This window comes from Apteryx rowi, unplaced genomic scaffold, assembly GCF_003343035.1.
Source record: "Apteryx rowi isolate R43461 unplaced genomic scaffold, aptRow1 scaffold_459, whole genome shotgun sequence".
In the NCBI taxonomy this organism is placed as follows: Eukaryota; Metazoa; Chordata; class Aves; order Apterygiformes; family Apterygidae; genus Apteryx; species Apteryx rowi.
Window position 1 is genome coordinate 715577 of NW_020450715.1, and position 13011 is coordinate 728587.

General features: G+C 41.8%; 1 protein-coding gene across 1 annotated transcript in view; it reads right to left on the reverse strand.

Moving 5' to 3' along the window:
- Positions 1-6888, reverse strand: part of CDCA7L (cell division cycle associated 7 like) — a 28863-nt gene extending 21975 nt beyond the window's left edge. The window contains exon 1 of the mRNA XM_026077573.1: positions 6749-6888. Within this exon, the coding sequence (XP_025933358.1) occupies positions 6749-6888 (140 nt within the window). The remainder of the gene's footprint in view (positions 1-6748) is intronic.
- Positions 6889-13011: the final 6123 nt, after the last annotated feature.

A 13011-nucleotide genomic window follows, 5' to 3' on the forward strand; every position in this document is an offset into this window, starting at 1 on the left:
GGGAGGGAGCCGGTTCCCTTCCCCAGGGCGCCGCTCGCCCGGGAGTAGGGGGTGATCTGCGAGCAGCGCTCCCGTCTGACGGGAAAGCCGCTCATCCCCCAAAAAATTTAACGTGGGTTTTTTTATGTCTATATATTACACAGTCATAAAGCACACGCGGTTTGAAAACGCTAAAAAGACGGAAATAATTTTCAAGTGCTTTCTAGAAGCACTGCCAAGCTTTTCAAGTTGGGCACCTTTAGCTCACAATTGTTGTGCCAGTGCAGGTGAAATCTAAAGATGGAACCATATGAGAAGTTGCCATATGAGATGTTGACCTGCTTTTTTTTTTTTTTTCCCCAAAATCAGGTCTAGAGGAATTCAAATTTAAAAATGCTGCAAATGGAAAGGAGATCGAATTAGAGTATTTTAATAAAAGATGGAAAAAATTGGAATATATTAATTGTGGGAACAAAAAATTGATATATTTTCCTAAAGCTATTTCCTATTTCATTATATTCTTCCAGACTTCAGCTAGCAGGAAGAAAAATGAACACAAAGACAGAGAAACTATATTTTTCTACTTTTTTCCAAAGAGCCTCCTGTATTCCTTGGTTAGGAGTTCTAATTTTTGTAAAGATTTACAACATTACAGGTGTTACTTTATTAATTGAATCAGTACTAGATTAGGCATTTTATCTGGTGATTACTGAGTAGTTCAGTAAGCAAAACAGCCCACTGGGCAGAGCCCAGCTCCCAGAGATCCTTGGTCCCAGCCACGTGCAGTGAACGTTCGGATAGAGGTTCCTGCGCAGCTTCTCCCTGTCCCACTGACACTGTGAAGCCTCAATTGCTCAGTGCAGCCTGAAACAGGTCACAGAAACCTGTTGAGGTTATATTTTCCTGTGGCGGCTTTGGTAATGAAAAAGTATAATTTACAATATACATGTAACTCACTTAACTCTTGTATTTAGGCGGCATTTTAGAAAGTTCCCCTCCTTTTTCCCAATCATTCAGTCTGAAAATTTCTTCCTGCGTGGGCCTGAAGAGTACTGCTCATCTTCACAGTAGTCCACCCGCCGCCGTCCTCTCCAACCGTGGGTGTCCCCAACCACTGATCAGTGATCTGAAAGGGATGGACTCTGCAAGTGGCTAGCAGATACTCCATTGCCAGTTCTGAGAGGGCTTTATTATCTCCAGTGTTTGCAATTCCATAAAATACATATATGTCCTCTTAACTCTACTGTTCTCTAGGATCAGGGAAAATGGGAGAATGCTCACTGGCTGTGTCTAAACCAGGGGGCATGGGATAAGGTCTGGGGCATGATCTTACCCACGTTTCTGTCTAGTAGCACGTTCATGTGCTTCCACAAGCCCTCTAGTCTGGACATTTGGACCAGGAAAGCAAGGTGTTCATCTGCCCTGTCATCTAGCTGAAATAGGCCCATGATCACTGTCTTTGTAGTTTTTGCATTGATTAAAAAAAAAAAAAAAAAAGATGAACCAATTGTATTCCTCTGTAGCTTGCCTTCAAACCCAGTTGTGAATTACCACGAGTAGCAAATTCAGAATGCTTTGACTATTTCAGTATTTGCTGAATGCCATCGAATTACATGTTACATATATGTTTTAATTTAGGGAGGACTCCAACATTCATTGTGCAATCTGCCTCCTACAATGGGTTCTCAATCCTGATTAGGACTTTTAAATAGTGTAATGTAAATATCAACTTACAATAAAACTCAGAGAAATATAATTTTCCTGTAGGAAAGTGAAAAGACAGATGAGAAATTATCTTCTTCTGTTGCTCTCTGAAAAGCCACCCAAAAAAGTGGAAGAAAAGCCTCTCCATGTAGTATGGTATTTGATCCTCAGTATAACACACACTGATTCCCAAGGTGGACTACCCAGTTGAGCCACGAAGTACTTCCAGACTTTTATATTCCAGCCATATAGAGAGCGTTTGTTAGAAGTGAATCTGAGGCAAAGTAGTTACATGCAAACAAAGAACTGCTTAGCTAAAGCAGGCCATTTAAATACTGGTTTGCATTGCAATATCCGCTATAGAGACACCTGTGGTTGTCACTTGGGGTGCAGAAATAAGCTTTGTGGATGAGGTAGGAGGGGGGAAGGGGATTCAGTAGAAGACAAAGTGTGGGAATTACATATAATGTCAGCAAAATTGAAATGTAGACTTTTTAAAATATGAAAGTGTATAAAATCTCTTGTGTAATAATACATAGTCCATATACTCCTTAAAGACCCGTATTTTATATATTCTGTTGCTGACTCTGGTTTTTGTTCTTTTGCTTGTCCCCAACAGTTTACAGTATGAAGCACTTCACTTGTTAAAAGCTGTCAAGACACTAGCTTGGTTTGTGAACAACGGATTTGGAACGATTGTGTTGACTATCCTGTGCTAAATTAGACTGAATAAAATTGCATTCTGTTATAACAAAGCTGTGTGACTACTGTGGTGTTACTGGGAACTGCCCAATAGTATCTTGTGCTATTTTATGCAATTCATTGCTTTGTTTCTCTTTTTCTGTTAACTTTCCATTTCATTTTATACTTTCACAATCATTCTCCTTTCCAGCATCTTCAAGTCATTTGTGTCAGATATTGCTCTTTATGTTGCTCTTTTAGAGTTGGTTTTTTTCAATTTCCTTGGTTTAATTTGATGGCAACTGTATCCCAAATACTTCTCACTGTGGATTTTCTATTACTGAATTTGTTTACCTCCTTTCATATTACTTCAAAGATTGTTTATCTAACCCCCAATAGCTTTTGTATTATTGCCTTGTCAGTAGAATCTCATCAGCTCCTCGGATGAGATACAGCTAGATTTTAGGTACTCTTCAACTTCAGCCTTATATATTAAGCCTGAACTGTTTTGCAACGACTGGGTCCAGAATAGCCTCTCACCTTCCTCTTCATCCTGTGATACCATTGCTGATAATGTCTCCATCCAGCCTTTGGATTCTTGAACTATGTAAACAAACTCATAGCAATAAGATCTGTCTCAGGCTTAGGGTGACCATTAGAATCGGACTTTCTGAACAGAACAAATGTGTACTGAAGGAATTATCAGCTGCTCTGAATATGTATCAAGTATAGTAGCTCTATCAATTTTTGTGGTCCACCTCACTAACATGCTGATGCACAGTAAAATTGCTGGGTAGGACCAGCATCTCTCTGAAGCAGCCTTGTAAATGAAACACACATTTACCATTAATTTCAAATGAACAAATACCATCCTAGGTTATAATTCTAGACTTTAATACTGTCAGATCACTAAGCTGGATGATCTTGAAAATCAGTCCTAACTCCTGAGCTGTGTTGTCACTGCTCCCTCCAAAAGTCTCTAATTTGGGGGCCATTGTAATCCTGACTGGGGTTTTTTCTCCTATCTTCCTGCCACCACATTTCTCTGAGACCTGTCAAGCATTTTAAGTAGCACGCACTTTCCCACACTTCTCAATGAATGCTGACATACCTAACTTAAAAGGATTACTTTCTGCTGAGAGGAATTGTAATCCTCTTTTCCTGCTCTGCAAATCCTCTAGTAAGTGAAAAAGAAAGGCCAAGATCTGTTCTGCTGTGCAGGGCAAATCACCATCTCAGAAGGCATAGAAGAAAACAACAAATCTAAGATTTACTTGTGGTCACGGTTGTCCAGGAGCTGTGTCCCTGTGTATTAACTCATTGGCATCTTCCATCACTATTTTTGGTGCTTTGATATTTTGTGTTTTAGTTTATAACAGCTATATGAATACATGCTCAGTTGCTACATGAATGGTGCTCAGGACAAAACAATTCTCTCTAAAGTATTTACAAAGAGCTACTGATCGCCTTAACCTGAACACAATTTTTAATATTAACTTATGTATTCTGTTAGCAAACCCTAGAAACGTACTTTTAACATGTTACAAAAAACAGTGGTTTCCAAACTAAGGACAATCTGGACCTTTAGGAGAGATTGCAAAAGGTGGTGTTTAAGACCACAGGTGGCAGAGAAGGTTTGGTTTCTGAGAGCAGGTTGTCAGTGGTAGCTGACACAGGAACACAAGCACAAATGTCCCTACTACCCTGATTCCCACCCACCCACCTCAAAACCTTCCCCTAACTTACAGTGTTTGTTGTAACAAATAGTCTGAGGGTAGGTGAGGCTGAGGACAAAGTTTGTGTGATCTCACTGTACCAACTGCTACTGAAGCCTCAGATTATTTTGTTGCAATAGTAACCTGAACACCGGCTATAGAAAGTCTTCCCATACTCTCCCATAGTTTCCTCAGAGGAGCTACACTAAGGTTTGTAGGGTTTAGGCCAATAAAATTTATGTTGTTGAAATTTTAATTTTCTTGTTTCACACTGCAAACTGCTATTTTGTTTCCAGTCATTCAAAAAGATGAACCAGGATTAGAGTTCTCCTTTCCATTACCCGTATTAGGCAGCAAAGCTGTACTTACAAGGTCGTTGAACACCTGCTTCCATCTTCCTCACAGGAGGTTTTTTCTTTTCTGGAGCACTACTGCTGCAGCAAAAAAGCCACACTTTGAGGAAAATTCCAACTTTCTGAGAACATCTTTGGCATTCTTTTCTTGATCTAATTCTGCAGGTCTCAGTTCAAGGTGAACAGCCATCTATTAGTCCTTTGCTAATTGATCCTAAAATTCCTTGCTGATGTTAGGGGGTGTCATCTGTTAGTTTTTATTAATTTCTAGCTATATTTTAGCCCACTCTGATTGACGGCTGCTTCCAAATTGCCCATGAGGGGTTTGTGCTAGTGCTAGCTAATTCCTCCTTGGGTAAATTCTGCAGCATCAGCAAAGCTGGACCATTTTAGTTGGATATGGGGAGTGCCCTTCTCTCCTCTACTTTCCCAAACATTCATCTGGGACAAATGAGCCTTATTGTTTGAGAGAAATGAGCTTTCCTATCAGAGGAAGTGCTGTTTTGTAGCATGTGAGCTGGGATCATCTGACCTTTCCCCTCTTGGTCTCCATGGATTAAAAAAAGGCTAGGAACACATGGCAATGTCCCATTTTATGATACCCCTATGATCTTTCATCCTTTTAATTTCTTTCTGATGTTGGTTTCTCAGTTCTATATGCTGAAGGTCATCATTTTTAGCAAACTCCAGATTAACCAAAATTTGCCTGGCATACATTTCTTCCAAAAATCTGCTGTGTCCATGCCAATTGCCAGTCCATTTTGACATTTGAAACTGGGAGAGCAACATCCTCTGACTTTCTATACGCAACAAGGTATGAGCAAAAGCACTTTTCTCTCGTATGAACCGTCACCCTTCATCAGCTCCTGGGATGCTTCCGGCCGCTACTTTCACTACTTTTAGCAAGTTCAGTTTCAGTTTCGATTTCAAACATGTTAGTCAATATCTGAGCTTTGCAAGCACTTCTACCACCTGACATAAGAGTTTCCTCAACTCAGTTACATCTTGACACAAGAGCTTTTTCGCTTGGGCTTCTGGATCTCACTTAGAAATCACCTCTATGATTTAAGCAATGAGTTGAAACCACAGGGTTTCACAGATTGCTTCATTTAGAAGGAGAGAAATGAAGATTGGAGCTAGGTATTTCTTTTGTGCATTTCAGTTTACTTACAATGTGCTTAAAGTCCCATCTCTGCAAAAAAGGATGAATTTTTTGCTGGCCAGGTAGTTTAAATTTCAGATGAGGAAGACAGTTTCCCTTAAACTGGTTTTCACGCAGGAAAGTTATCTAAAACACGCAAGCAGTAATGTAATGTTACAAATGACACTGCACATTGAATTATATGTAATAAACAAGTATATCATTGATGTCTGGATCCACAATGGTAGAGGAGGCAAAGTGAAATGCACTGCGAGATAAAAGTTGCAGATTTTGCCTTCCTGTGACAGAGCATAGTACCATCTGGATTCTCAATAAATTCCAAAGTATGTAATGTCTTATTGCTTTGCACAGCCATCAAACTGAAGGTGGAGATTAACTTATTACCAGGAGTTGCTAACAGTGAGCCAGTTACTAAATCTATGCATCAAGAGGCAAAGGAGCCAACATAACTTGCCATAGTACACTAAAATGTAGCTTACGAGTGGATTCAACAAAATGCAAACTGAATCTAGAAAATCAAGCCACAGCAGTATAGATTCTGGGGGTGAAGAAAACTGGGAGATGAAAGAGCATGAGCAGCCTTTGCATCTCCTCCTCTCTGGCAGCCAAGGTGACACATTTCTTGGAATATCTAAGCCTTAGAACACAAGCCTAGTTCTGACCACACCACTGCATTTCCACCTTGATATGGCAGCCAGCTGGAAACTCAGACTAGAGGCTGCACTAATCTATCTCTGAAGGGACTGCATGAGATCGGTGGTTACATTCAGCTTCCCCTTGCCAGCAGACAAGAAGGATGACCAACATACTGACAATGTGCAATACTACCCCATGGGCCACTGCACTCTACTATTCCAGATCTCAAATTGTCTAGATAATGCATTGCTTTTGCCCATTTGTATCTGTGCTTTATTTTCTGACAGCTGGGCCATGCCTCAATAAATGCTTGTGGGGCGTTCTCTTAGAGAAATCATCATTTTATTAATGGCTTACATTTAATCCTACCAACTGGAAATAAGATGACTATACTTGGTAGTAAGAAACTCTGGCCCTCACCCAGCTTTCCAAATGCTTCTTAAATTAGTTTACATGGAGCACAAAAATGGTACTTGGGCTAAAACATCTTCTCCTCTTCGCTCAATCTTGTGGGATACCATTGTTTCCCTAGTTCTGCTGGATGTAGTCGAAATTCTAGAGGTGCATTCATGGCCTGCTGGCACTGGCCTATGAAAGCAGCATAGCTGACACTTTCCCCTTTTCTTCTCATAGGCTGAGCAGGATCATCGAGTGACATTCTGTCAGCACCACACATCTGCTCAGAGTATCATAAAACCTTCAGCTGGATGTCTACATTTCAAGCCAATCTTCATGCTCCAAAGAATTAGACAATAGAAAAATACCAGCATCCAAAGAAGCCAAATCTCAGGTATTATTTCCTGGCACTTTGAAGCTGCCCATGGGTAAGTGTCCATAAACTTCTCTCAGTCCTCCACTAACACCTGTACAACAACTGAGTGAGGTTCTTTCCTGTTAACGTACTCCAGAGGGAAGCAGATAATGGGCTCACGTGTGCCCTCTGTGGCCCCATTGCAGCTTACTGAAAGCCTGCAATTATTTTGGGAATGCTGCCCATCTTTCGCCACCTGCAAATGAACCAAAGCAATAACTCCTCTGAACAAGCATCCATCACTATAGATTCAGTAGGTGACATGCCAATTGCAAACCAATTAGCCAGGGATCTCTAATAATCTGGGCAGACACCATCCACTTCTGGCCCTTTGCATCTGAGTATGTGTAACCGTGTGGGCCAAAACAAGCTCCTCACACAGCTCCAGAAGTATCATCTACTTCATGCAAAATGTCTAGGCCCACTGCCAGGCATCTCATGTCTGTTTGAGAGTATGGTCTATGACTTTGGCCTGAGGGGCCTTCCTGACAGCAAGAAGTGTTGCCTACTTCTTCAGGAAGCAAGAAGTATTGCCTATTTCCTTACTCCCTCCGGAAGCATCAGACTGCTGACTTTAGAGGTGGCCAGGATCCTGTGGAAAGATGTGTGCATGCTTTCTCTGACCAAAAGCAGGGAGTGCAGTAGGATTCTCCACCTTGTCTTTGTGTTAGTTTTCTGTCATAAAGCGTAAAACCAAGCTCCTCATAATCTGTTGTATTTTAAAAATATTTTCTTGCACAAGTCAGTATAGCACTATGGGTCAAGGAAGTCATGAAAGTAAAAATACAATCTAGTGTAGCAACAGCTCCACTCCTTTCTTTTGTGTTTATGTATTGATAACTAGAATTATCCTCTCCATTGTATCAGTGCAAAGACTCTTTGGATCAAACCTTATCCTTAGTAAATGAAAACACTTAATCCATTAGTCCAAAGACTTATGGATATATCTATTACAGGGATATAGGTTTATACTACCATGCAATTAGGAAAGCACTCTATATTTAAAAGTCTTTATGTCATTTGCTAAGATCTCTCTCTTTTTTTTTTTTTTTTTTTTAGTTTTTGTAGAAGTGAACTCATTAGAAATAGAGCTTACTCCACACTCCAGAGGATGGTAAAGTAGTAATTAAGTGAGCTGTACACACACCTCACCTGACCTTACTAGAAATATAGTCCAAAGGAGGCTAAGGGAAAGGCTATGTCCCCCACAAACAGCCAGAAGCTCCTGCATGTTGCTTGGGGGTCCAGCTTTTATTTCAGGATTTCCTATGCTATTTTAGCTCGCATCACCTCTTGTACCTCTCATTGAGTAGTTGTGTCACCCATTTTTGGAGAAAATAATATATTTCCTTCTCAGTAGATGCAAAAATCAGGAACTAGGAACAAGGCAGATTCAGACATTTGAGAGGAGTCATGGCCTCATACATGCTCCCAAACCACAAAGATTTCCCCCATAGGAGCAAGGCAAGGATGCACAGGACAGGGGAAGCCTTTTGATACTGCCAGTCTTTTCCCAACATTAATAACAGTTGTCTTCAGTGATCCCTCTCCCATACACACCCACATTTCACTGAATGCATTTTTGAGCAACTCGTAAGGCAGAGGTACTGGCTGAGTCTAGTATACAGAGGACCAGACGGGAAGGAAAACAGTCTGAGGGAAACTAAAACACAATCAAAAAGCAGAAGAGAACAGTTATGTATCCTTGGTTGCTGGCTTGTACTTTGCCTGCATATTGCATGTATCTATTTAGTTAGAGAGCTCCCCATGACAGGGACAACACCTTCTACATGTTTAAACAGAGCCTAACAAGGTAATGCCTCAAGGCATTCTGGCAACACAGTTAAAAACCATACATATAAGCTGATTGACAAAATGTGGAGAGATAGATCACTGTGCTTAAATTTCTCTCAGGATGTTCTTATTACAAAAGTGTCAAAGCCGTTGCTGAATCCCCTAAGTCCCTCAGGACAGAAGGTGATCCCTTTACTAACATAATACAGCCAACAAGAGCCTGGAATTTTTCCACAGGGATGAAAGCTGTTAAAAGGGTGGTGGTGCCTTGCTTGGCTGACCTCTGCGACAGGCTCTACACCTACTCTGCTCAAGGAAAGTGAGGATCTAGGTGATGGCTCAGGAACAAGCACATCTGTGGTCCTCGTCAAACCCAAACACTTGGCTGACTTCAAATATATATCCTCAAATATTTCCTCCCTGGGAAACAGGCAGAAACTCAAGAAAATGAATGACTGACTCTTTCCTCATAGTCACATAGAGAATGCAAGAATGAGAACAGGTTTGTGTGAATGCTATCTCTCTGCCTTACCCCCCTTTTCTTAGGCAGCACTGAGCGGATTGCAGTTTGGTTTACCCTCATCTATGCAGCTGGCAGGGCAGTATCTTCTCAGGATGTGAAGAAAGTGGACTGGCTTGGCCTAGGTGTTTTTTCCTTCCTCTCTCTACTCACCAGCATCTCCCTGGGAGTAACACTTCAGCCCAGTGCCCCCTTCCCTCCTTCTGTCCTGGGTTCCTGGCAAAAATTCTCCTTTTATAATCAGGATGGTAACTGATATGGGTTGACTGGAAAAGTGGGACTTTGGCAGACCAAGAAGAAGCTGAGTTCTCACATCCCAGCAAAGAGGAGGTGGTGACAGCCACAGCAGAAGTGACACATCTCCTCAAACATGGCTCAGCACCAGCAAAAGTGTTTTGAGGAAGCTTGAGTTTTTCAGAAGTGTTCTGAGCTGCTTTTGAGGACCGCAGTAACTAATGGGGTTTTCCTAGCTCATAGGAGAGCCAAGATTCATTGCCTGACAGGAAGAAGATTCCTTCAAGATAACTGTGTGATGGGGCAACCATCACTAATGCATACATCTTGCCTCCAGTCTTTGCAGTGGTAAGATATGTTTACAGTAAAGCTTGTTGAATAGTGAGGGCACAAGATGGTCCCCAACAGCAAAGCTATGTCATGTCTACATAAGGAGTGAGGTCACTCAGCACAGTCCGAAGCAGCACAAATCCCAGGTCTGCTGGAGCTGAAGAGCCAGGCTGTGTGTGTACAACCTGCCTACTGAAGAGAAGCCACAGATACTTCTAACAGGAGGACACTGAGTAGATTAGGAGTCATTAAGATTTGTAATGGCCTAAACAGAAGTGTGGTACTAAAAATAAAGTTTCACTGTTATTTTTACAGAGGTCCTTGAAAAATCTATTTGATTCTCCATCTGTTAGACTCACATATTCTAACCGCCAGTCCCATCTACCTCCTGCCTATTTCTGCCTCAGTTTCACTAGTTACTTAAAGGGTACCACTTCTTTTCAGAAAGCATAAGGTTTTATGTGCTTTTGATAACCCAGAAGAAAGGATGACACACTGTAATCAGTTGCTGCATCTTCCAAGGGATGAACATTTTGTAGGCTGTTCCCCTGGCAGGAGGTTAGGAATGAGGAATACCTTTCAGGCTCTTATTCGCATGCTGTGTCTCCTGCATTATTGCCACACAAATCTTTCACTGGAAAAAAACAGATCAATCACCCTGAAACCAGTTCTATACCTGAACTTTACACTGAACGTGGGATATAGAGAAATGTGTTCAAAACCTGTTGGCCTGTTCAGTCTAGTAGGCCGATCTTGAGCTGAACAAATAAAACACATTTTTTAAAAAAGCCATGTGCTTCCTGCAGAATACAGCTTTGTTTGCCATCGTTGTTTGGCAAATACGAAAGGGCTTATCTCTCCTTACCAGAAACTATTGCTGCTATAGAAGAGCTCCAGAAACTTGTCAGTCTTTACTAGGAGAAAAATATTGGTTTAACAACCCTTGCCAGGAAATTATCTGAACCTTCAGAAAGAGAGAAGGTCTAAAAATTAGCTCACTGGGCCATGCCATTCTTTGCTGATTTTTAGTGTTCAGTTCAAATTCAAGGATCTTATCAGGTGTATTTTCAAAAGCAAACCATGGTAACCTTTAGCATTAGACCATTTCCATATTAGATATTTCTTAGTTAGCTACAAAATTAGCACTTACCCCTCCAGTGCAAAATATGACATATTTTGTTTGACTAATTTGTAATTAAAATTAAAGCAAGTGTGTCTTGTTTCTAGCAGATGGAGGCAAAGGCATAGCTTTGACCCTAGTTACAGTTTTGTTTAACCCCCTCCAGAGAAACATAGTTACTGTGCATTAATATACAGCCTTTCACCACCAGACCTGTTAGTGTACATTATGGACTAATAATACTAATTATATTGTCAAACAATTCAAACTGCGTAACAATACAACCTCCTCTGAAATGAGAAGCGCTATAGGTAATGAAACCTACTTTCGTTATACAGCCAGCTCAAACCTCTTTTTGAGCAATCTGATGTTAAATAAATAATGGACCTGATTGCCCCCTCCTCCAGGAAAAACCATGGGAGGGAGCAGAGTGGAAGGAAATCTCCAGGAAGTTTTCCTTGTCAAGATTGTGCCTAGGCTTTTTCTTGTGGGTGAGGTTGCTTATTCCCCACACTGCCCTCTCTTCCCATGCATGTGAATGGGGGTGTAAAAAGACAACCCATGTGGAGGAGATTTTTGTGAGGGCCTGAGGCAGGGAAGGAGAGGAAAGATGTGCTGTCTCTGGCACATTGCGGCCACTCAGGCCACCCCAAGTGACCACTGCACTTGTGGTTCCCAGGATACACAGAAAGAATAAGTTACCACAACAACAGCATTTCTCTCCAGGGCCATGGGGCCTGAAGGATGAGCAGAGCTTCCTCTTGGCTCCGGGGCCATGGCCCAAGCTATGTGGTAGGACACATACCCTATTTTGACTTGAATGAGCATTAATGACCTAAACATTTCCAGAGCGCAATATTACAGGTCTCTATGCCACCAATGAACTCAATATACCTAGATGATTCATGCTTCTCACTATCACTTTTTGTGAAGTTAATCTCTCCTTGAAAACAAGACTGGAAGGAGCTTAATATGGAGAGCTGTGAAGTAGGAGAAGCTCAAAGCCTCCTCCAATTTGGGTACTGTAGAAGCTGGAGGAATCTGGTAGATGTTTTCCTAACCTGAAGTGTGTGCTTGTGCAGGATTAGTACTACGAGCAGAACACCCAGGGCACAGTGCAGCACGGGCTGCCGATGAGGGGGTTGGTTTGAGGGGCTTTGTTGATAGTTGTTCATTTCCAACCTTTCGTTCAAAAGTTGTTTCCCCACAGGTGAGACGCTGCAATAGTTATAGTCCATGTCAGCTGCCATAAATCTTCGCCATTTGTGGGGCTGACTCTGCCCTGGACTGGGGTGGGAGCACACACAAGATCATTAATGTGGCTGCTAGGATGACAACCTTCAGCAGTGATGCAATAACAAACACAACACAAAGAGAAAATAATGTCTTAAGTTGCTTCTGCTGTTTCGGACATCTCCGTGTGATTGAGGACACTACTGGAAAGCAGATACTTGCAAAGAAAGATGGAGGTATCAGGAGAACATCATGGGGTGGGAGACAATCCATTAGACCTCTTCACACATTATAGACTGACCTATGCCAGATGTAAACATGCTCTTCTAGTCAAAGCCATGTGTGGGAGAGAAAAAGAAGATGAGTTATGGTATAAAAAAGGGAAGATTCAACTACTTTTTTCACAGGCATTCCTTGACCTTGACTCTTTTTCCCTATGAAATTTCTCTGAGGTACATCCAGGTAAAACTTGCCCTCACCATGCAAGATGAAGCTGAAATTTTCTGGCACCTGCCTTTGGTGTTTGCCCCACCACTTCAGTGTTCAGACTCACAACCAAAAAAAAAAAAAAAAAGTTTCCCGTTAGATTCCCGAGGAGAAAAACGGCAAGCCAGATAGCCGGATTTTCCTTGGTGAAGTGCTGCTTGCTGCTTACGCTGGGCGAGGAGCAGTGCGCAGATGTCCTTCCCCTGCAAGAGCAGTCGCAGGGCGCTCGGCGTCCCCGGAGCGCGGAGAGGCG